Here is a 25,000-nt window from a genome sequence, read left to right on the forward strand (position 1 = left end):
AGACAAGCTTGGGAACTTAAATTTGTAACTGCTAGACACTAAAAATCATGCACCTAATTAAAACACTGGATTTATGGCTTATTACAACAATCTGTAACTCACCGTCCCCCCTTTTTGTCCTATGACTACTGGGGTGTTAGCACATATTCTAAGGGGCCATTGTTAACTACTTATGCTGAACTATCTGTTTGATCTTGTATTTAGCTGTGACACTCTGAGTACCTTTCCCACACCTGAAGAACAGCTCTGTGTAGCTTGAAAGCTTTTCTCTCTCACCAACAGAAGTTGGACCAATAAAAGATACTACCTGACCTACGTTGTCGCTCTAGAAGAGTTCCTGTTTACCTCTGAGAGACTGTGTGGAATCCACAAGATCCCAGAGGATAAGTGGATGCCTATCCTCTTCACCAGATTAACTGGGCTAGTGAGACAAGTTTTTAATTATATGGAGGAAGAGGATGCTATGATGTGTAAGAATTTTAAAGAAAATGTATTGAAAAAATTAAAGATCACCCCTGAGATCTATTGACTGAAGTATAGAAATCTTAAAAATGTTTGACAGTATCACTCATGTTGAATATATACACAAAATGTGTAATTTTATGAGAAAATGGATAATGGGAGTAAGGGCTGAAGGTGATTATGAAAAACTGTTCGATCTGATGGCCCAAGAACAGCTGTTATGGGTAGTTACAGATGAGGTAAAGGCAGCCATCTGTGACAAAAAACCTTCCATAGACTATAGAAATTCCTGATGCATATATTGAATCAAGGGTCCATGGGGGATGCAAATCCCAGGGGAAGGCAAATTCCCTGTCACCCCAGTTAAGAGGGAGGAGGGGATTGGAAGTAAACCTAAACCCAATGTTGATAAGAAACCCCAGAGGAGCCCAGGTTTTAAAACCCCCTACCCTAAGGGAAGGCAGGTAGTCTGCCATCACTGTGGGGCTCCTGACCATATAAAATCAACGTGCCCAAAACTCAAGGTAACCCTATGATTCACAACTCCAATTGTGATGCCTCTACAATGGTACCAGAGACAGCAGTAGAGAAGGTGCAGGACCCAGTGAACTATGTAAGGACTGAGTCTTGGGAAGGCAGTGAAGATTTATTAGGGATGCTAAGGTAAATAGCATAGATTATAAGGGCTGGAGGGACACAGCATCACAAGTCACTTTGGTCGAGGAAAGTTTGGTAAGGGAGAAAGACAAACACTCTGGTAAGAGTTCAAATATATTAGCTTTGGCTGAATGCTCTGTAGCTGTGCCTCTGGCTAAGGTCCACCTTGAGTGGGAGGATTTTAAGGGTGATGATATTGTGGGTATTAGAAATCTGCTCCCTGCTGATATTTTAATAGGTAATAACATTTTAGCCATGTCTAAGCAGGTTGATGTTATAACTCGCAGCTAGAAACAGTATAGCTCTACCACACTGGTTTGTCTGTGGACAGCAGGAGGGGCTGGGAGCAGGAGGGAAATGCCCTCAGTCCTTCGTCAGCTGAGAGTAGCAGTTTGTCTTCAGAGGAGAAATTTGAAAATTCCACTGCTTTGCCAGAGTCTGCTGTGAGTTTAAGGGAGACTCCAAAGGACTTTATTGAGGCATAACAGACTGATCCTTCCCTGGACCAGGAGAGGGTTGCGACTCAGAATAATACGCCAGGTGAGGAAGGAAAGGATAGATTTTTTTCTTTAAGGAGTTTTGTTGTACCAAGAGGATTCCATAGGAAAAAAGAGGTGTGCTGTTTGCAAGCAGGTGCTTGTACCTGATAAATACAGGACAGAATTTCTGCAGTTAAGCCATGATTTTTTTTAAGCTGGACATTTAGGAGTAAAAGGAACCCGTGAGAGACTTAAACAGAATTTCTATTGGCCTCACATGTGTGAGACAGTAAAAAATTACTGTAAGAGCTGTGACTTATGTCAACAGCATGAGACGTTAAAAGGACTTTGCAAGGCACCTTTGCAGCCATTGCCCATCATTAACGTGGTGTTTGCCAGAGTGTCTCTGGATATTGTGTGGCCTATGTCCAAAGCATCCAGGATTGGAAAGAAATATATTCTTGTTGTGGTGGATTCTGCCACCAGGTACCCTGAAGCCACAGCTCTATCTAATATAGAAGCTGAGACCATGGTCACTGTCCTATTCAGCATTTTAGCAGAGTAAGTTTTCCCAGAGATATTTTATCAGACCACAGTGCAAATTTTAAGTTATGGAAATTGTGTGAAGTAAGACTCATAAAGGCTGCTCTCATCATCCAGAAATGAATGGTCTGATGGAAAGAGTTAATGGGACTTTGAAAGCTATGCTGAAGATGTATGTTATCAGGCAAGCGAGAGACTGGGATTTGTTACTTTCTTATGTGTTATTTGCACACGGAAGTGTACCTCAAGAATCTACTGGCTTTGCCCCCTTTGATCTCCTTTATGGAAGACATGTGAGGGGATGATTTGAGGCTCTTGGGAGGGTAGAACAAAGGAGACAAGACAGCCTGTAGGGGAGTATGTCAATCATTTTAAAGAGAATTTAAAGGCTATGATGGATTTAGTGCAGCAAAACCTTGAAAGAAATCAGGTGAATCAAAAAGCTCGGTATGGCAGGCATGCTGAAGAGAGATCTTTTGACATAGGTGATTTGGTATTGGTGTTGATTCTAGTGAGGAGGAACAAAATGCAGGATTGTTGGGAAGAACCTTTTGAGTTGATAGAGTGAATGAGGTCACTTACGATGTAAGGAACCCCCGTGGCAGGGGAGCTGTGCAAACAGTACATGTTGCTAGAATGAAGGCTTACCATAAAAGGGAGAAGGGAGTGAATATGATTTGTTGTGCTGATGAGGGAACGTTAAGTGCCCCTTTAATTGATTTGGGAGAGTAAGAAAGAAATCCCTCTGGAGAGCCTTGATATATGGGAGGGTTTGAAACCCATCCAAAAGCAGGAGACGTTGGCCCTTCTGCAACACCACAGGTGGCAGATATTTTCCAACTGGCCAGGTTTAACTGACAAAATCATACATTCCACTGAAACCACAAGGGTAGTGATCAGAGGAGTGCAGCAGTCAGCTGGTAGAAGAGAGCTAGAGTCTAGGAGAGAAGTTGTCGCACAGGAGAAGCTCTAGAAACAGTCAAGCTTTGGGTCTCAATTTGTTAGTGTTGTTAGTTTATTAATAAAGTCAAATGTCAAGAAGAGGGTGAAATTGGCCCTATATAGTATTGTGACTTTATTAGAGCAGCATGGGAATTGCAAATGATCACAGAATCCTAAGGTGTAGAAAGAAGAGTAAACAACTGAAAAGCCATTTGTCTTTACGGAGGGACAAACTGGGCAGCAAACCAGAACAGGTTTCCTTTGAATGAAAGAAGGGAAACATATGCTGAACTTCCAGGGAAGTGCGTGGATCATCCACATGTAACCATGTTTGCTGTAAATGTCACTGAAGTTTTTAAAAGTCTGAAAACAGGTTAAACATAGACCAAATGTGAGCCCCACAGGGAAAGGGTCCAATAGTTTGCACTGGAAATAATTTTTATCAGCAATCAGCAGGAAATACTCTTGTGTTGCTGTGCTGATTTGATGCAATGAAGATTGAAGGTGAGGGGACATGAAACCTCTACATCACTGTTAGGAGTGGGGAGGCGACAGTCTCAACCTGCTGAGAGGTGTTAAGAAGTTTTTTTGGCTTGTGAAAGATTTGGAAAGATGTGGGAGTGGGAGAAGAGAAACGGGAAGACTTGAACTTGAGCACAGAGACGTACAGAACAGATCGACAGCACAAACTTGATGTATTTAGCAAAGGCGTGGTCTTGGTGGCCAAATAGAGGGATTCATCATGTGGATGTGGTTAGTTTTTTAGTGAAAACAACTAAATGAGAGATAGCTAGTTTCCTAAGGGAAACAATAAATAGGGGATTTGTAAGACTGATAGTCTTCAAAATTCTTGAGCCAAGCTGCAGGAAATATTTTTTGATATTTATATCCTTCAGGACACAAAAGCAGCTGGAGCTGACATGCAGGATTTAATGGATTAGATTAGATAGCTGCTAGTCAGGGTTTCTAATAGTGATGTTCTAGTAGGTTGACTTGACATGCAGTCAGTGACATCTCCTAAATTGCGGTTTTGCTCATTGCAGAAGAAATCCTTGAGCGCTGCTTTGGGAGTTGGAAGATGTTCATTTGCTTTGCTCCATGTATGGACTTTTTCTGGTTTTTCTTCATCTCCATCCAACAGACACATCTGCTGACTGCTCCTTCATGCAGTTCTATCTGTGGGGATAGAATCACTAGAGCACACTCCTCTCCACAACCTGGAATAGAATTTAGGATTCCAGAGCCCCAATGTTTCCTCTCTTGTCCAGCAAATAGCTGTGAAACCAGCTGGTCCCCATAGTAGTTAACAGCCTACAACTGCTATCAGTTACTCTGTTATAGAAAATGGTTCTTCATCTAGCAGAAAAAGGCAAGATAAGAAAAACCAATAGCTGGAAACTGAAGCCAGACAAATTCAAATTAGAAATGAAGTATAATTTTTTAACTGTGCTAGTGATTAGCCACTGGAACAAACTACCAAGGGAAGTGGTAGATTCTCATATCCTGATATCTTCACATCAAGACAGGATGCCTTTCTGAAAGATATGCTTTAGTCAAATACAAGTTATATTTTCATCAAATAAAAGTTATTGGGCTAAGTAGGTGAAGTTTGTTGGCCTATGATATACAGGAGGGTCAGACTAGATGGTGTAATTGTCCCTTATGGCCTTAAACTCTATGAATTAGCTTGAGTGGTAGAGGTCTGTGATGTGAATCTGAGGGTATGTCTAAACTTCAATCTGGTGGTATGATGCCCAGCTCAAGGAAACATACCTGCACATCCAGCTAGAATGCTAAAAATAGAGTGTAGCTGCAGCGGCATGACCGGCAGGAGGGACTAACCACTCCAGCTATGTACCTGTTCAAGACCTTAGACATGTACTCAGGGCAGCTAGCCCCTCCCGCCAGTCACATGGTCATGACTACTCTGTTTTTAGCAGGCTTGATCTGATTGAGCTAGCCCAAATATGTCTCCTTGAGCCGGGCTTCACACTCCCAGCTCAAAGTGTAGACTTTACCTAAAGATTGCAACACTGCCAGTCAATAGACATGGGAGTCAGTATAGTTCTACATGATGGAATTTCTGTTTTTAAATTTGCTTTTTTTTTTAATTGAGAAACTTCATACAAAACTACATTTTAAAAAGTTAACATTGCAAAGTTAAGCACTCAGAAGTTAGGAAATACCAATTTTAAGGTTGCCTGTGCAACATTAATTCAGCCCCTTTGTGCATATGCATTATGATAGTCTTTAAATTACTATTTTGCCTGCAGCACACCTGCATGATTCTGTGCACAGGATGGATGGTGCTTGGGGAATGAATCAGAACTGTGTAGTTAGTAAAGCTAGCATCTATGGGACCCCCTACTTCATAGATATACTGGCACTAGAAAAGGTTCAGAAAAGGGCAACTAAAATGATTAGGGGTTTGGAACGGGTCCCATATGAGGAGAGATTAAAGAGGCTAAGCCTCTTCAGCTTGGAAAAGAGGAGACTAAGGGGGGATCTGATAGAGGTATATAAAATCATCAGTGATGTGGAGAAAGTGGATAAGGAAAAGTTATTTACTTATTCCCATAATACAAGAACTAGGGGTCACCAAGTGAAATTAATAGGCAGCAGGTTTAAAACAAATACAAGGAAGTTCTTCTTCACGCAGCGCACAGTCAACTTGTGGAGGTTGTGAAGGCTAGGACTATAACAGCGTTTAAAAGAGAACTGGATAAATTCATGGTGGTTAAGTCCATTAATGGCTATTAGCCAGGATGGGTAAGGAATGGTGTCCCTAGCCTCTGTTTGTCAGAGGATGGAGATGGATGGCAGGAGAGAGATCACTTGATCATTGCCTGTTGGTCCACTCCCTCTGGGGCACCTGGCATTGGCCACTGTCGGTAGACAGGATACTGGGCTAGATGGACCTTTGGTACGGCCGTTCTTATGTTCTTATCTGTTGAAGAAGTTGGTAGGTGTGTATTGGATGGGGCAGGGAATTCCAGGGAGAGAAAGGATGGTTTCATGATTAAGGCAGTTGAATGCCACCTTGGAGAATTGGATTCTGTCCCCACCTCTGCCACAGAGTTCCTGTGTGATGCTGGGCAAGTCACTTAGACCAGACTTTTCACAAGTGGCCACTTATTGCATGTTCCTTCATTTTCTGGATAGGAAATGCCAGAATTAAGGTTGCCCCTGTAGCCTTCATTTGGGCCCATTCCGTGTATGCAATCTTAATTCTAGCATTTCCTAAGCTTTGAGTGTTTGATTTTACAACCTTAACTTATCTCTTACATAACTGCAAGCGAGTGTGTGTGTGTGTGTGTGCGTGTGTGTGTGTAAATGTAACTTTACATTTTAGAAGAGAAAACTGACAAAAATTCACCATGTGGAATTTTACTGACCCCCACATGGGTCATCAGCAAGGTTGGAACTTTTAGTTCTCTGAGTGGCTCCTGTGTGTTCTGACTTCTGGGATTATCACCTCCTGGCGTTGAGCTGTGAAATCTTTCTAGAGAGCATTGTCCATTGGGGCCACTTTACCCCTCCTTCCGCTTGGTTCGAAGAGGATTCAGAGGCTGTAAAGGGGGAGTGCCCTAACTATACTTCACTTCCTTTTTTAACCACCAAAGGTACAGCAAGCTCAGATATCGAGCAGTGCCTATGACACTTTGCTCATCAGTTTCTTTGTTTCTCTTAGTGCAGTTTTTCTTATATTAGAAGAACACATTCAAAATGGTACCTCTTGGGCACAGGTATCATCTGAATCACCTTCAGGACCAAGAGGGCTTCCTCACCCCTACCCATGGCATGTGTGTCTCAGGCCCAGTCAACTAAATCTGGCAGTATCTAAATCCAGTATCAACTTCGTCTGGACATTGCTAGCCTAAGTGACCGTGCCCAGCTTAAGCAGTGTTTGCCTCCCTGGTCTTATCTGGGTGAGCCTGGCACCATCAATGCAATGTCAAGGTCCCTGGATCCCTCTGTTTTGACCTAATTGGGCACTGACTTCCCAGCACAAAGGTCCTTGGATCCTTATGGGTTGACCTGGTGTGTTCCTGAGGTTCCCACACTGTAGACTTCCCTGGATCCATCCAAGCTGACTGAGTTCAGTGCTTAGGATTTAAAATCATGACCTGGTGACCTACTTAATGAAGTGGCCTGGTTCCAATTGATGGGTCACAGTAAGTGGCACTAAGGTCGACCTTAGTTGAAGTGGTTCTGTACCCAGCTCAGGTGACAATAGGATCCATGGATCCATCTGAACCAACATAGTTGGCAAAGATTCAGCACCATTAGCTTGGATAAGGCACCAGTCAAAGTTGTTGTTTGTCCCATATCTGCAATACTCAGGACCATGGGTTTGCTCAGGTCAACTGGGTCCAATGCTAAAAGTCTCTGAAGTGACATTTATTAGGAGAGTATTAGATTGTATGTCAGTGTCACCAAGGTTCCTGATTTGTCAAGTACAGCTGCGTGTGATGCCAAAGGTCCCGCACCTTTGACTTTTTTGATTCCATCAATACTGTTTAGCAGATCAGTGGTGAGGATCCAGAACCACAGGTTCAGGGTGAATCACATACTGTGATGTTCTATATTTAGCATAAGTGGCTCACAAGCCCCCAAACTTATCTCAGTAGACTGAGTCTGGTGCTGAGTGAAATTGACTCTGTTGATCTAGGTGGCAGCATAGTCTCCTGATCCTTTGAGCCCTACTGCGTCGACACCCATAAATTTGGATCTATTATCATAGTCTTTCCATAGCCAGATCCTTAGTCTCAAGTAGGCATTACACCCAGAGCTTGCAAGCTGAAACTGTAGGAATTCCTTTGTGGGAGTCCTTCCAGGGGAAACCAGTCTAACTGTTCACATAACATGCTGGGGTTCTGCATACAACCTGAAATGGCCTTCATTGGCTCCTAAACCCTTCAGCTGGATTCCCTATCTGAGGCTCCCTTGAGTGCTAAGACACCCTCAGCACTGAAACCTTGGAAACCTGTTCCCAGGCCTGGGTTGAGGTAGCTTCAGTACCTGAGTCTCCATTCAGTGCCACATATGGGCTCTGAAAATGACTTTGAAAACATCCAGGGCTGTGATTACTTGGAGACATCCAGTTCCCAACACCTGTATCAGTGCTTTGTTTCTAAGTCCTGGAGTCCACTCCTTATCTACCAATGTTGGATTACTGGATCTGTATGCTTGTCTTTTTATGTATGCAGTGTTGTTATAGCCCTGTCAGTCCCCAGATACTAGAGAGACAAAGTGGCTGAGGTAATATCTTTGTTTGGACCAACTTGACAAGCAAGTGTACATTGACATTTCCAAGTCTTTGAGTGAATAACTATTTTAAAGAATTTTTTAAAGGAAATCTTGGCATCCCCTCCTGCTTTGGCACAGAAGGTCTTTATCATCAGATTGGGCCCTCCAATGCCAGATCTCTAGTGCTTTTGTTCTGGAACCTATTCTAACTGCAGTGCCAGGAAGAGCTTGGACTTTCATTCTCCATTTGGGCTTAGCAAACAATCTGTTTCAGGTGCATATGCCTCAGAAATGTTCTTACATTGTTTAAAATTTACCTGAACCTGACTGCTTAGGTAAGTAACAATGCCCAGTGGGAAAGAATTTAATTTATAAATCTGGGATTCTCAGCTGAGTTTAAGAACATAATTTGCTTAGAATTGTTAGTGCTATTCCTTGGCCACACAGTACATGAAAATTGCTACTTATAAGGTGACATTGACATTGTATCACCTCTTCATGGGACAAACACCAGAGCCTGCTATACCAGACCACCTCGTTGAAAGTATCTATTAAATGCTTTCCCTTTAAGCACATAAATGAAAGCGAGAGAGAGAGAACCCTGCTATCATGACTTGATCTGTCTCAGTCAACAGGGCATTCATCTAGATTTGGGTCCACAGACAGGTTCCATAAGCGTGTAAATGGGTGCTACATTTACTCAGGCTATGCCTGTAGCTCCATAAGACTGATTATACCAGAGCTATTTATGTATCAAGTCATTCAAAATACTGAAGGTGAAGATAACGTGCTTGTTAAGGAATTCCCTTCCTCCTTTCTTACAATCTACAGTAATATTTCTAGATAGGATGTTCACCTTGTTTCCCAGCCCTTGTGATGTTTGTGGATTCTGCAAGAGATAAAAGCTCCACATAAGGGTTTGGAGTTGAAATCTGTTTGTTTAGCTAGTGAATCTTTTTCTCTTTTGATCAGAACTTACCTATACCCAGGAAAATTCTTTTAACACAATTTTCGTACAACAGCATAAATGTCTTACCTCTGGCTGATATTATGTGTTATGTAAGTGGAGACCCAACCAGGTCTCCTTATTACCAGGGTGAACATCTGTTATCTCCAGTTCTGCTTCAGAGTCGAGCGAGACCCATTGTCATTAGCAGAGTCCCCTTTTTTGGACTGGAATCGGGAATTCTGTGCGTTTCCTCTGATTTCCATAGGTTCAGGAAATTTGTCTGCAGATCATTTGGGATAGAGCCAAGATGTTGTCAGTAGCCATAACCAGGTCTTGTAGGATGTTTGAAGACAAATCTGCCATCTGTTGTTAGCATTACTTAACAATGTACTGGATCTTCTACCCCTGCATCTTCTCAGGCTGACATCTGGACGTCTGGATTGCCAACAGGCTTGAGAGAGTTTGTTGGAATTTTAATGGTTCTTATAAAAAAGCAGCAATCTTTGACCAAACAAGTCTCTTGCTTTTAACATTGCTGTCTATTACACTTTGAACATTCAGAACTGTGTTTTGAGTTCTATCAAGTTTTCTGGGTTATGATTCCAGCTTCCACCCACACGTGCTTAGGGCAGTAGTCCTCACACACCTTGCAACACCGTACTTTGTGGAAAGGCTGCCCTGTGTACCACTAAGATTTCTAGAGATAATTGCTTTGCCCTTCACACCTGTGTCCAAGGAATCTTTTTATAGGATTTCTTTTACAGCAGCACATTTGGTTGTGCTGTGAATACCACAAGGGGGACATATTCACTTAGCTGCCCCAGGAGTGTTCTCTCTAGTGCATATATTTCTTTTGATTTGGGTTTGGAGTCTTGTTTCACCAAGCTCTTGTCTGCTTTGTTTGAGTTTGTTGGAGGGAAGAAGACAGTCCTCATAGTTGTAGCTACATGCTAGACTTTGAGATACCAGCCTAATGGCCAGTCCTCTATAAACAATAGTCCATATGATAAGTGTGATATGATCGGTGTTCTCTTCCTCATTTCCAGTCTCAAGTCATCTCCGTTTCTGTTAACCAGCCTGTTTCTGCAATCTTTTTTACACCCATGCTTAAGACTTGTCAGCTGTTTATTCACCTGGATATATCAAAAAGTATTCAACTAATCCAAAGAAATATCCACGTAGGATCCCTGTTGTCATAGAATTTGAAAAGCTGTTACAGTAACTCCTCACTTAAAGTCGTCCCGGTTAACGTTATTTCGTTGTTATGTTGCTGATCAATTAGGGAACATGCTCATTTAAAGTTGTGCAATGCTCCACTCTTATGTTGTTTGGCTGCCTGCTTTCTCCACAGCTGGCAGCCTCCCTACGCCTATCCGCGCCCCCCCCACCCCTGCCGTCCTCACAGCACCTTCCGCCCGCCGGCAGACCCCGTGGATCGGCGCCTTCCCCCTCCTCCCCCCGCCTCCTGCCCGGGGGGAGGAGCGAGGACTCGGCACGCAGGCTCCCCCTCCCTCCTCTGTCTCCTGAACACCGCAAACCAGTTGATTGCCCCGGGCAGGAGGCAGGGAGAAGAGGGAGGGAGAGCCTGCATGCCAAGTCCTCGCTCTTCCCCCCTCCCTCCTGCCTCCTAAACGCTGCAAGCCAGCTAATTGCCCAGGCAGGAGGGAGGGGGGAGGAGTGAGGACGCAGCGTGCGAAGTAAAGGGGGAGGAGGTGCGGGGGGAGAAGAGGCGGGTCAAGGGTGGGGGCTTGGGGGAAGAGGTGGAGTGGATGAGCCGAGGGTTAAGCCCCCTGCCCCCAGCAAAGTCAGTGCCTGTGCTTGCAAGAACAGCAAGAGAAGCAGCCGGACAATCCATCCTCTTCCACTCTCTGACTCCAACACCTCAACCAAGCTTCATACTCAGCAGTGATGATTGTAGTATTAAATTGTTTCTTTAAAATTGTTTAAAACTTATACCTGTATTAAACTGCTTGTTTAAAATTGTTTAAAATGTATATAATGCCTTTTGTCTGGCAAAAAAAAATTTCCCTGGAACTTAACCCCCCCCCATTTACATTAATTCTTATGGGGAAATTGGATTCGCTTAACATCGTTTCGCTTAAAGTCGCATTTTTCAGGAACATAACTACAACGTTAAGTGAGGAGTTACTGTACTTGAAGCGCTATATGTACTTAAAGCACCAAAAAAATAAACTAAATAAAATATTGTCCCTTGCATTCTGATCTGAGAGAACAGAGCTGTGGTCCCTTCTGATATATCTTGACTTGCCATCCAGAACTGATGCTCACTTTGGCAATTCTGAGTCTTTGTTCACTTAGAACTCCTCAGCCTGTGTTCCAGAGTCATGGGGGGAAGGGTAGTGCTCATTAATCTCCAACAGGTGGAAATATGTGGAAGCCACTGTAAGGAAAGAGGCTACCTACAATTAATTGTTGGTCTTTGAATGCACTGCCTCTCTATATTCACTCTCCTCCCCCCCACCCTCACTTCTTCAGAGTCTAAGGTAAATAATTCCAAAATTAGGGGAAAGAGCTGAAAGGGGGGAAGGGATAGCTCAGTGGTTTGAGCATTGACCTGTTAAACCCAGGGTTGTGAGTTCAATCCTTGAGGGGGCCATTTAGGGAGCTAGGGTAAAAATCTGTTTGGGGATTAGTCTTGCTTTGAGCAGGGGGTTGGACTAGATGACCTGCTGAGGTCCCTTCCAACTCTGATATTCTATGATTCTGTGGTTAGGGTCTTTGGTTGCCCCTTTAATAACTTCTGGATCCTCCACAAGGGAAGGGCAGAGAGAGGCAGTTGACCCCAATACACACTACTCTTTAGAAAGATTCCATAGCAAATATGCAGGTGCAATACATTTGAAGAACGCCAGTTACTGGTAAGGAACCTCTCTATCACCAGCACAGATGTGAATCACTTTGAACTGATGGAGTAACTGGTAGCAGTATTAGGCTGCTGTCCTCTATGTGGACTGGCTCCTAGAGGCAGATGAGACATATGCTTTTCCAGTCGGTTTCATGTATGTAAAATGTCAGGAACCAGAATGTGGGCAGTCTGGCCTAGCAGTCAGAGCAGGAGTCATGTCTAGTGGGCAGAGCAGGTATCCAGGTCAGGGAACAGAAGTGCGGGGGAGAGTTGGGGTCAACTGCTAAGTACCAAAGCCTGGGGGCTGAGCCAAAGTCAGGACCAGGAGTCAAAGCTGAGGATTGGAGCTGGGGTTAGATACCAAATGCCAGAGCAAAGGATTGAGCCAGAGTTTGAGTCAGAAGTCAGAACTGCAAGGCAGAGCCAGGACTGACAGCCGATGGTCAGGAGCAAAGTGAAAGGACAGGAACCAGAGAGAGGCAAGGAGCAAGAGCAAGGCAGGAGTTAGGAGCGAGAGGCTTAGGTCAGGAGCAGAGCATGAATCAGGAACTTGGTGGGATCATGACTGCAGGAGGTAGGTGAGAGCAGGGTCCAGTGTAGCAGCAGCAGAAAGTCTACACAGTTGCTTGGACAGCCCACCCGCATCACTTCCTGGCTTAAGTAGCAGATGTGAGCCATTCAGGCGGCCGCAGGCCTTGGGTGCTCCAATAAAATATTCTGTGGGGCCAAATCTTCAAGTTTAGGGAGATGGTGCTTTGCTGTCTCACTTGGTGATGATGAGGCAATGTCAGAGTTCCAGGGCTCCTGCAGGCCTGGATTCTAGACCTCTGCTCTCAGATCCTACCAAAATAATGGAGCCATAGTTAAGGTAGAGACCCATTCCTCTGTTGAAGGGGCATATCAAGCTGCCTGCTATTCAAAAATAAAAAACAACCCTGGGCCTGTTTTTTTAAAAAAGCAAAACAGATAATCATTCATATTTGTAGAGTAAAATTAGAATTGTGGGGAAATACTTCAAATGGTTTAGGAGTTCCAAAAAGTTTAAATAATAATAGTACCTAGCTCTTATATAATGTACTTCGTCCATAGCTCTTTTACAAAGGAGGTCAGTATTACTATCCCCATTTTGCAGATGGCAAAACTGAGGCACAGGGAAGGAAGTGACTTGCCTGAGATTACCTAGGAATAAAAGTGGCAGAGCTGGGATGTGAACCCAGGTCTCCTTAAAATTTAGAAAAAGTTAAACTAACTCATGCATAGTTTACACTTGAAGAATTAGGTTGTAATTAAAATTGTCTAACTGTTACAGTTATAGACAGGGCCTTGTCAGTATCTCAGGTCAGGTGATGATGTGACAGAGAATGGGATGCCAACCTTCCATCATCTCCTCCCCGAATTCCACCATCTTATCTCCACCACAAACAGGCCATACTCCCTCAGTCCCTACACCATCACTTTTCTGCAGTTCTGTAAAGTTGCATTCATTCAAGAGTCTGGAGAAGGCAGTGCTGGAAATCTGACATCCGAGCTGGGGCAGAGTTAAGGTTGTGGTACGTTCTCTTAAGCTGTATGATTAACTATGGTTTGTAACCTGTCCTTTAAATCGGCTTCTGTACCCAATGACTGGAAGATAGCTAATGTAACGCCAATATTTAAAAAGGGCTCTAGAAGTTATCCCAGCAATTACAGACCAATAAGTCTAACGTCAGTACCGGGCAAATTAGTTGAAACAATAGTAAAGAATAAATTTGTCAGACACATAGAAGAACATAAATTGTTGGGCAAAAATCAACATGGTTTCTGTAAAGGGAAATCATGTCTTACTAATCTATTAGAGTTCTTTGAAGGGGTCAACAAATATGAGGACAAGGGGGATCCAGTGGACATAGTGTACTTAAATTTCCAGAAAGCCTTTGACAAGGTCCCTCACCAAAGGCTCTTAGGTAAATTAAGTTGTCATGGGATAAAAGGGAAGGTTTTTTCATGGATTGAGAACTGGTTAAAAGACAGTGAACAAAGGGTAGGAATAAATGGTAAATTCTCAGAATGGAGAGGGGTAACTAGTGATGTTCCCCAAGGGTCAGTCCTAGGACCAGTCCTATTCAATTTATTCATAAATGATCTGGAGAAAAGGGGAAAAACTGAGGTGGCGAAGTTTGCAGATGATACTAAACTGCTCAAGATAGTTAAGACCAAAGCAGACTGTGAAGAACTTCAAAAAGATCTCACAAAACTAAGTGATTGGGCAACAAAATGGCAACTGAAATTTAATGTGGAAAAAATAACCCCAACTATACATACAATATGATGGGGCTAATTTAGCTACAACGAATCAGGAAAAAGATCTTGGAGTCGTCGTGGATAGTTCTCTGAAGATGTCCACGCAGTGTGCGGCGGCAGTCAAAAAAGCAGACAGGATGTTAGAAATCATTAAAAAGGGGATAGAGAATAAGACGGAGAGCATCTTATTGCCCTTATATAAATCGATGGTACGCCCACATCTTGAATACTGCATGCAGATGTGGTCTCCTCATCTCAAAAAAGATGTACTGGCATTAGAAAAGGTTCAGAGAAGGGCATCTAAAATGTTTAGGGGTTTGGAACGGGTCCCATATGAGGAGAGATTAAAGAGGCTAGGACTTTTCAGCTTGGAAAAGAGGAGACTAAGGGGGGATATGATAGAGGTATATAAAATCATGAGTGATGTGGAGAAAGTGGATAAGGAAAAGTTATTTACTTCTTCCCATAATACAAGAATTAGGGGCCACCAAATGAAATTAATGGGCAGCAGGTTTAAAACAAATAAAAGGAAGTTCTTCTTCACACAGCGCACAGTCAACTTGTGGAACTTCTTGCCTGAGGAGGTTGTGAAGGCTAGGGCCTGGTCTACACTGGGCGGGGATCTATCTAAGATACGCAACTTCAGCTACGAGAATAGCGTTGCTGAAGTCGACGTATCTTAGATTGACTTAGAATCACTTACTTTGCGTCCTCACGGCGCGGGATCGACAGCCGCCGCTCCCCCGTTGACTTTGCTTCCGCCTCTTGCTAAGCTGGAGTTCAGCAGTCGACGGGAGAGCATTGGGGATCGATTTATTGCGTCTACATTACACGCGATAAATCAATCCCCGATAGATCGATCACTACCCGCCGATCCGGCGGGTAGTGTAGACGTACCCTAGGACTATAACAGCGTTTAAAAGAGAACTGGATAAATTCATGGAGGTTAAGTCCATTAATGGCTATTAGCTAGGATGGGTAAGGAATGGTGTCCCTTGCCTCTGTTTGTCAGAGGGTGGAGATGGATGGCAGAAGAGATATCACTTGATCATTACCTGTTAGGTTCACTCCCTCTGGGGCATCTGGCATTGGCCACTGTCGGTAGACAAGATACTGGGCTAGATGGACCTTTGGTCTGACCCAGTACGGCCGTTCTTATGTATGTTATGATAGACTTAACTTTTCATGTCACTTTATTTTTAGATTTTATTAGTGTTGTTGATTAATCACAGTTAACTCATGCGATTAACTGAAAAAATTAATCACGATTTTAAAAATTAATTGTGATTAAATATAGTTTTAATCACACTGTTAAACAATAAAATACCAATTGAAATGTATTAAATATTTTTGGATGTTTTACTACATTTTCAGGAATATTGATTTCAATTACAAGACAGAATACAAAGTAGAAAATGCTCACTTTATATTATTTTTATTACAAATATTTGCACTGTAAAAATGATAAACAAAAGAAATCGTATTTTTCAATTTACCTCATACAAGTACTGTAGTGCAATCTCTTTATCGTGAAAGTGCAATTTACAGATGTAGATTATTTTTTGTTACATAACTGCATTCAAAAACAAAACAATGTAAAACTTTAGCACCTACAGATCCACTCAGTCCTACTTCTTGTTCAGCCAATCGCTAAGACAAACAGGTTTCTTTACATTTATGGGAAATAACGCTGCCCGCTTCTTATTTACAATGTCATCTGAAAGTGAGAACAGTCGTTCACATGGCACTTCTGTAGCCAGCATTGCAAGGTATTTACGTGCCTGATATGCTAAACATTCGTATACCCCTTCATGCTTCGGCCACCATTCCAGAGGACATGCTTTCATGGTGATGACGCTCGTTAAAAAAAAATTGTTAATTAAATTTGTGACTGAACTCCTTGGAGAATGTATAGGTCTCCTGCTCTGTTTTACCTGCATTCTGCCATATATTTCATGTTCTAGCAGTCTCAGATGATGACCCAGCATGTGTTGTTTGTTTTAAGAACACTTTCACTGCAGATTTGACAAAATGCAAAGAAGGTACCAATGTGAGATTTCTAAAGATAGCTACAGCACTTGACCTAAGGTTTAAGTATCTGAAGTGCCGTCCAAAATCTGAGAGGGACGAGGTGTTGAGCATGCTTTCAGAAGTCTTAAAAGAGTAACACTCCAATGCGGAAACTACAGATCCTGAACCACCAAAAAAGAAAATCAACCTTCTGATGGTGGCATCTGACTCAGATTATTAAAATGAACATGTGTCGGTCCGCACTGCTTTGGATCGTTATCGAGCAGAACCCATTTCAGCATGGACGCATGTCCTCTGGAATGGTGGTTGAAGCATGAAGGGACATATGAATCTTTAGCGCATCTGGCAAGTAAATATCTTGCGATGCCAGCTACAACAGTGCCATGCGAACGCTTGTTCTCATTTTCAGGTGATGTAAACAAGAAGTGGGCAGCATTATCTCCTGCAAATGTAAACAAACTTGTTTGTCTGAGCAATTGGGTGAACAAGAAGTAGGACTGAATGGACTTGTAGGCTCTAAAGTTTTACATTGTTTTATTTTGAATGCAATTATTTTTTGTACATAATTCTACATTTGTAAGTTCAACTTTCATGATAAAGAGATTGCACTACAGTACTTGTATTAAGTGAATTGAAAAATACTATTTCGTTTTTTACAGTGCAAATATTTATAATAAAAAATAAATATAAAGTGAGCACTGTACAATCTGTGTTGTAATTGAAATCAATATATTTGAAAATGTAGATAACATCCAAAAATATTTAAATAAATGGTATTCTATTATTAACAGCGCGATTAATCGTGATTAATTTTTTTAATCACTTGACAGCCCTAGATTTTATGTGAAGTATTTTATGTATAGAACAGCCTTAACTGATACACAATACTGTGTTTTTGTGTATTAGTTTCCCAGGTTTTTAGATAGGATCCTCAGCATTTCAGTTACTTCTTTCAGAAAGAACAGGACCTTCATCAAAGAGTTTTTTGAAGCTATTGCCTTTTGTGGAATGAGCTGTTTGTGTATCGAAGGTCTTGCTCTTCATTAATATTAGCATGATAAATGTTATGAAATTTGATACAAAGCTACTGAAAATTAATTGACAGTGATAAAGCAATGGGGCATGTCTTTTTTACTTTTGACTGTTTCTTTCTATAACAGGAACTCCTCACTTAACGTTGTATTTATGTTCCTGAAAATGTGTCTAAGCGAAACGATGCTAAGCGAATCCAGTTTCCCCATAAGAATTAATGTAAATGAGGGGGTTAGGTTCCAGGGAAATTTTTTTCACCAAACAAAAGGCTGGTCCACCCTGGTTCCAACCCCCCACCAGCTAGCTGCAAGGGGCTGCTCTTCCTGCAAGCAGTGGACAAAACAGGCGGCTGCCAAATGACGTTAGAAGGGAGCATTTCACAACTTTAAACGAGCATGTTCCCTAATTGATCAGCAACTTAACATCGAAACAACGTTAACAGGGATGACTTTAAGTGAGGAGTTCCTGTATATGAATTAACTCCATGGTCCCTTGTTTAGTAGCATAGAGAAGTCTTCCTGCAATATTTTAAATGAATTTAATTCCATTTATACAAATCAAGTTCCTCCAAGGATACTACTTGACTTCACTGATTGCAGCTCTGGCGCTTTGTAATCCATCACTGCTGAGCGTACTAAGCAGTATTGGGACAATGAGTTAACAAGCCTTTTATTTATTTTACCCTGTGTGATTGTTTTTCTTTGTTTCTTCCATGCTTCTTTGCGCTTCCTCCCTCCTCCCCCCCAGCCTTTCTTCTTTACACTAGCATGTATTCTTACCACTTTGTATTAATAATGGACCATGCTTCATGTGGCTTTGGGGGCTAGAAGTGAATGTAACTCACTGCTTAGAGCCAGGGCTGCAGAATGGCTGATCGCTCAGTGTTCCGGTAACACATGGGATGTCAAAGCCACTGGCACAGTAGGCACATGCAGCCTTGGTTGTGGGAGGGAGGCATGACAGAGGCATATAGTGAAATCCGTTGCTTTGGAAGAGAGTCCTTGTCAACACCAATGCAGCAGAAAAACATCCCCTCTTTGTGACTAGAAGAAAGAAACGATAAATTGTTTTGTACCAGATGGTGATTCCTCCTAAATGAAATAGGCATGGGTTAAGTCAGTTCCATCCAGCTCAGTTTACATTGCATATTGCATAGAGGACACATTTGCTGCCATTTTGTCACCCTTTGCCTTGTGTACTAAAGCCAGGCAGGCAAATGAACATGAAGGAATAAAAAAAAAGAAGGTCTGGGAGGCTTCATGTCATTGTAATCAGTTCCTGAGCTATTCACCTCAGTTCATCAGTTCAGCTTGGACCATAACATTAGTGACCAAAAGTAATTACAATCTTAGGGCTATTTGATGGATATTAAATTTAGTCAGTGATGGAATCGGTCCTTTTCCAAGTCTCCATACAACACCAAAATGATTTCTGCAGATGATATTAGTAATTGTCCCACTTGTTAATAAGCACTTTTTAATGCTTTTTATCTGAGCTCTTAGATCGAAACACAAGCATGTTTCTCAACCCCTCTGTCCTAGTTATTATCATACCTCTCAACCTTCAGACCTGCCAGCATGTGATAGAGGCAACTGAAATGTGTGGCAAATGATCAGAAGTGGAACACCTGTGTTTTGTTGCACCTCACATTGTACCTCATAAATTACGTCCAGACAAAAACTGTTAAAATGGAGTTAAGATTAAAAATACACATCAATGATTCATGGTGGGGGGGTTTAATACAGCAATGTTGTAATTATTTCCAAAACATGCATTATAAACCCAGGAAATTCAGAATTAAGGTTAGGATTCCTGTTAAAGTTTAACACGTTAAGACATAGAAATGTGAGGGCACCAAACAACCTTAACTCTGCCCTGTAGTGAGTGACACCATTAGGAAAGAAAAAAATCTAAAATATATTTAAAAATCATCTAATCTAGTCTTACAGATGCTAAAATGTGTTCATCATTTCATTTCCTGAAGGCGTTTTGGTGGTTGTAGTCCCACATTAGATATGCCATCCTGGCTCTCTGCCCCATGCATCCTTCCCTTAGTCAATCGATATTTTGAGTCAGTCTTCCTCTTTCATTTGCAAAACATCTCCTGCCTTTGGTGCTGCAGAACAGGCAGGCTGATTAACCCAAAATGTAGAGCATGCCACAAAATCCAGAATACTTAAGAGGTCTAGGTTGTCCCCATTTTACAGACAGGACAACTGAAGCACAGAGATGTGTTTGACTCCCACAGCAAATTAATATTGGAGCTAGGACTAGAAGCAAGGGGATCTGACTAACAGTCCTGTGCTGTAATCCCTAGCCCCTAGCCCTTGGAATTCTCAGCATAAAGGCCAAGATCTGAATGAACATGAAAATTAAAAACCTGTCTCACCTCCACGGTTTTCTTTCTTGGTCAGTTAGGGCAGGCTGACCAGGTAGGGTGGGGAAGCTTGTACTGCTGCTGCAGGAGTTGTACTTGTACTATGAATCAATATAGGTTCTTCAGCCACCAGGGCTCTCTGTTACTTCTCACCAGCACTAAACTCACTGAAAAAATGATAGCCAAAAATAAAGTAATCTTACTACTCTGTGGTTTGATAGCCTTTACTGTCTGTACTTTCTCTGGAAATGATGTGTGCAGGTGAAAATACATTCAACCTAGTCTGATTTCTTACGGCTTTTTTTTTTTTAGGTGCCTGAACATACAGAACTCGGTTGGATTCTTGGGTGCTTAACTAGTATGCCACGTATACAAAGCTTTCCACAGTGGAAGGTAAGGTTTGTATGATCAGCATATTAAACTAAAAGGATATTTAAGGAAATTTAATAACAACAGTATTGTCCTTCTTGTAAAAATTTCTGTTGCCTGTGGACCATAAACACTGGGCCAGTCATCCTTACTAAAAGGTGATGGAGTCACTTCAGGAAGAGGAAAGAAAACAACCCCGTACAATGCTATTACTATAGGAGACATAACTGTATATTGTGAGGCTGCTGCTGTGGGAGGTTACAAAGTAGCATACCTGTATAAGCAGAGAATACAGAGGCAGTTAAAGAAGGTTTTCAGTTATAGACTGGTATTTTTAATCATTTATCAAAATCCTTAAAGTTCTTATTTCAAGCCTAGTAAAATAATAAAATGCAAGAACTACAACAGAACATTAAGGCTAAAAAATCAAGCAGTCACAAGTAAGGAAATTCCATAAGTAAGTCTTCTGTAACATTAGTTAGCTATTCTGTGTGTTGTATGGTATGGAATATATTAAGGTTTACATTTTAAAAGGGATACCGAAATAAACATTACTAAAGATGACTGTGGCTGAGTTGATGTTCTGAAAAATCTTCCCTTTTGCCATTCATGACATATGTGCTTAATTTCTTAGTATTGCATCAACACTATTTTTTGCATTTAATTTCTTTGTGTTTTCTTTATTTAACAAGAAGAGAAATCAGAAGTGTGCTGGGGTGTATAAACCCCACACTGACAGGGAAGGTGCTAGGGAGGTTCAGTGCCAAGGTAGCCCCACCTCTCTGGCCCTTCCAACCATGCATGGTAGGGCGGAAAGTGTTCAGAGGAGGAAGCTGCAGTCAGCAAGGGGGAAGCCTTGAGAATGGAGCGGCTGGAGAGTCTCCTGAAGCAGCAGGAGGAACCTCCACCATGCCCGAGACCCCCAGCTCTGGGAAGAGTCCAGTGAGCCCCAGAAGCAAACCTGGCAAGGAGAGCGTGATTGGGCTAAGCCCAAAGGACTCCAGTAAAGCTGCTACCCAGGCATCCCTGAAGTAAGGTGGTGCCACTGACCTTTTTTTGTTGTTGACCCCTGGAGGGGCTTCTTTGTTGACTTTGAACTTTTGCTTTTCTTCACCCATAAACAAAGTAAGACGTCTGCAAGGGTGGGGCCCACTGCAAGGGCTAAGAGGCTGTGGTCTTGACTGGGCCGACCCTGTGGCGGTAACTAGGCATGGCAAGGGGCCCCGACCCAGCTAGAGAAGTACCCCAGAAAGAATCTCTTACAAGTGGTGGAGAATGCGGGCACTTGGTCAGCTCTGCTGAAAGGGAGGGGAAAAGGGGGCAGGGAGTGGGGAAAAGGAGAGGAGAGGTTTGAGGTTGAGAAAATCCTGACAGAAATAACCTTGTAATGGATCTGGAATGGCTGTTAAAATGCGTCACAGAAAACCAGCAGCGTCAGGCCAACCTACAACAAAAACAGCAGCAGCTGCTTCAACAGCTTGCAATCCAGCAACAGCTGGGGCAGCAGCAGCAATAGCTGATAAGGGAATTAGCCACACGCTAACCTCAACAACAGAACCTGGAGCAACAGATGCTGTCAGTTCTCCAACCTCTAGGGTCACCCAGGGCTGTGGTGGCCACTAATCCTGGGCCCCCCAACTCAACACCCGTCCCTGTGAAGCTGTCTAAGGTGGGCACCACCAGGGGACCTCAAGAGATTTTTCACTACTTTTGAGCAGGTGGCATCTGCCGTGGCATGGTCCTCAGAGCCATGCTATTGGTGCCATCTGTCAGGACCGGCTCAAACTGAATGCCATGAACTTGATTTGGCAGCAGCCCAGGACTATAGGAGGGTCAGAGAGGCCTTAACTTGACTGTTTAGATATCACTACCTCTCTGGGAAGAGTCCAATGAGCCCCAGAGGCAAGCCTGGCAGGAAGAGAGTGATTGGGCTACCTGGCTGGAAGAACTCCAGTAAAGCTGCTCTCTAGGCACCCCTGAAGTAAGGTGGTGTCACTGACCTGACGCCAGGAGGGGCTTCTCTGTTGAGTTTGAACTTTTGCTTTTCCCCACCCATAAACCAAGTAAGAAGGCCTGCAAGGGTGAGGTGAGGCTAAGAGGCTGGGGCCTAGATTGGGCCAACCCTATGGTGCTACCTGTATTGGGGTGTGGCAAGGGGCCCCGAACCTGAAAGTCTGTTTTACAAGGAATCAGGAGAGAGACAAACAATGAGAAGAAAAAAAGAATCCAGAGCAGTTTAGTTCACAGAGTTCACAACTGGAGCAGGCTAAATACCTCCAGATGTTTGTGGGTGGTTTTTTCCCCCTTCCTGTTTTTTCTTCTTAATTAAATAAACTCATTCAAATTTAAATGCAACAAATAGTGTTAATGCAAAACTTAGATTAAAGCCAAGCTTTTCAAACCTGAGTTTCTCAAGTTAGACTTGTAAAGCCGTATTTAGGCATCTAAGTATAAGTGGTTGGACTTTTAAAACCCACAAATAGGAGCTGCAGGTGCTTGGCATCAGGTCCCCCGTATTTAAGAGCCTGGAGATGGAGACAGGAGAGTATGATCTGGATGACGGGGAGAGGGAAAAGATATAGGAAAATATGAGGAAGTCTGGACAGATTTTAAGGATTTTTTTTAAATGTAGCTACAGTTAAAACAAAAAGCAGGAAACTAGATACTTGAACATCTACAGACCAGCTGGTCCAGATGATATGCATCTAGGGTGATAAAGGAATTAGGTATTGAACTTTTGAACCTTTGATAACTATTTACAAAAAGGTGGGTTAATCTGGAGGGTACCAGGACTTTGTATAAAAACAAGTGCTGCATACCAGTCTTCCAACAAACAAAAACAAAAAAGGAGTGAGTTTGGCTGTTACCATCCCACACATCTAATATATCTCCCTAGTAAAATAACAGAACAAATATTATGAGACGAGATCTATAAATATCTCTAGAAAATAACGGATCCATGAGCAGTAAGTAGCACTGAGCATTGAAAAAGCACAAATTCTGTTAGGAATGCTTCTTTGCTAGAATGACACAGTCAGTGAACGAAGCAGACTCACTAACTGAAACTTAAAACCAAAAAAATCAAAATCAGACATTGACATCATTAGCCAAATGGATGATTTCCCTATGTCTTTCTTTTGCAAACAGGTAAAGAATGCCAGCCAGAATTATGAAGGAACCGTTGGTCTGTTTACATACCCTGTGCTTCAAGCTGCAGATATTCTGCTGTACAAGTAAGAGACAGAATGTGAGCCCACAGGCAACGTCTGTTCAACTGCTGTAAGATGAAAGTTCTTTGGGTCAACATGTTAAATACCAAAGGGCGTGAATAGCTGAGAGGACTGGGAATGGATGAAACCTTTTCGTCTTTCAGTCACTGATTAAAATCTTGCTCATGTTGATAGTGGTTAAATATCAGGCCACTAGAAAGCCATTGGATGGTATTGTCTAAGAAGAGTTGGTCACCTCAGAACAATTTAGTGCATGTCCCTGAAATCACCAATAAAACTAACACCAATTGGCCCATTTAGCTGTTGCGTTGGATTGATTGACTGAATGGGCCACAGAGACTAAACTAGTTGTGGATCCTCAAGATCAGGGCTGATTCATGTTGTTACTTCCCATGATGGACCTGTTATGAAGCTAGAGAGATTTAGTGTCCAGACCTTTCAGTTGGGCACTTTACACCACTATTAAATTCATTTACATTTTTTTCAAGTTCTGGCATAGATTATGCTGTGTCAGTGGGGGAGGAGTTCTCTGCACAAAGGGGAAGCTAAACCTCATGTGTTGCCTTCATGAGAAAGTTGAGACCCATTACAGAAGCATAGTTCTATACTAGTCAATTATCTTCGATGTAAGATTAGCAGAGATCCCAGCTTTGACATGAGGTGTAATGCCTGGCATTACATCAGGATGTCATGTAGCCATATGGCACAATATTTGAAGAAGTCTTCTGCAAATTGGGAAACTATGAAGTAGCATTTTTTTTTCACATTGTAACTCTTTTTTACATCCCTGAGGAGAAGTTTACTGTACTGAGGAAATGTAGACAATATCCTTCTTTCAGTTACTCATTCTTTTTTTCCTGGTTCTTCCCGCACATCTCTTGTAAACCTAATCCCTCTTCCTCTCCCTGCCCACCTACCCAGTGCTAGCAGTCTGACTCCTATACCACTTCACTCCAGCTTCTTGATGGTTCCACTCTACACTCTATTCTCCCCATACACGGCTGAGATTTTAGTTCCTAGGCTGACTCATGAGACTGAAATCAAGAGCTAGTAATGTGGAGGAAGGTTGCATCTGTGAATGAAGCATAGTTAAGTCGGGTAATATGTAAAATCTTAATTAATGAATCTCCAAGGGAGAGTAAGTAGTGCATCATGTTTGCAGATTATATTGAGTTGTGTGGGTTCGTCAACTCCTGTGAGGACAAAGAAATGATACAAAAGGGCATGGAGGGTTTGGGAATATAGAGTAGGCAGGAATAACAAGGCTTCTGCCTGAAAAATACATCTCGGGTAAAATAATCCAAAGCATAGAGTCAATGGGAGGGAAAACAGTCATGTCAAAAGACTTAGGGATGATATTGCTAGTTTATATGTATCATAATTAGGAATATTGGGGTAAAAGTAAAGGGAAAATGTAATTTGAATATTAGAAAAAACTTCTTAACTGAGATCTGTTTGATAGTTGAATAGTTCCCCAAGAGGAATAATAGAAGCCCCATCAACTAAAGTAATTTTAATAAACAAAACACTGGA

General features: G+C 42.3%; 1 protein-coding gene across 1 annotated transcript in view; it reads left to right on the forward strand.

The window, feature by feature from the left end:
- The window catches only part of WARS2 (tryptophanyl tRNA synthetase 2, mitochondrial), an 88,330-nt gene that overhangs the window by 57,918 nt on the left and 5,412 nt on the right, over positions 1–25,000 (forward strand). Inside the window, exons 3-4 of the mRNA XM_008170855.4 lie at positions 20,181–20,261; positions 23,385–23,470. Coding sequence (XP_008169077.2) covers positions 20,181–20,261; positions 23,385–23,470 — 167 coding nt within the window. The remainder of the gene's footprint in view (positions 1–20,180; positions 20,262–23,384; positions 23,471–25,000) is intronic.

Source organism: Chrysemys picta, chromosome 1 (assembly GCF_011386835.1).
Source record: "Chrysemys picta bellii isolate R12L10 chromosome 1, ASM1138683v2, whole genome shotgun sequence".
NCBI lineage: Eukaryota > Metazoa > Chordata > Testudines > Emydidae > Chrysemys > Chrysemys picta.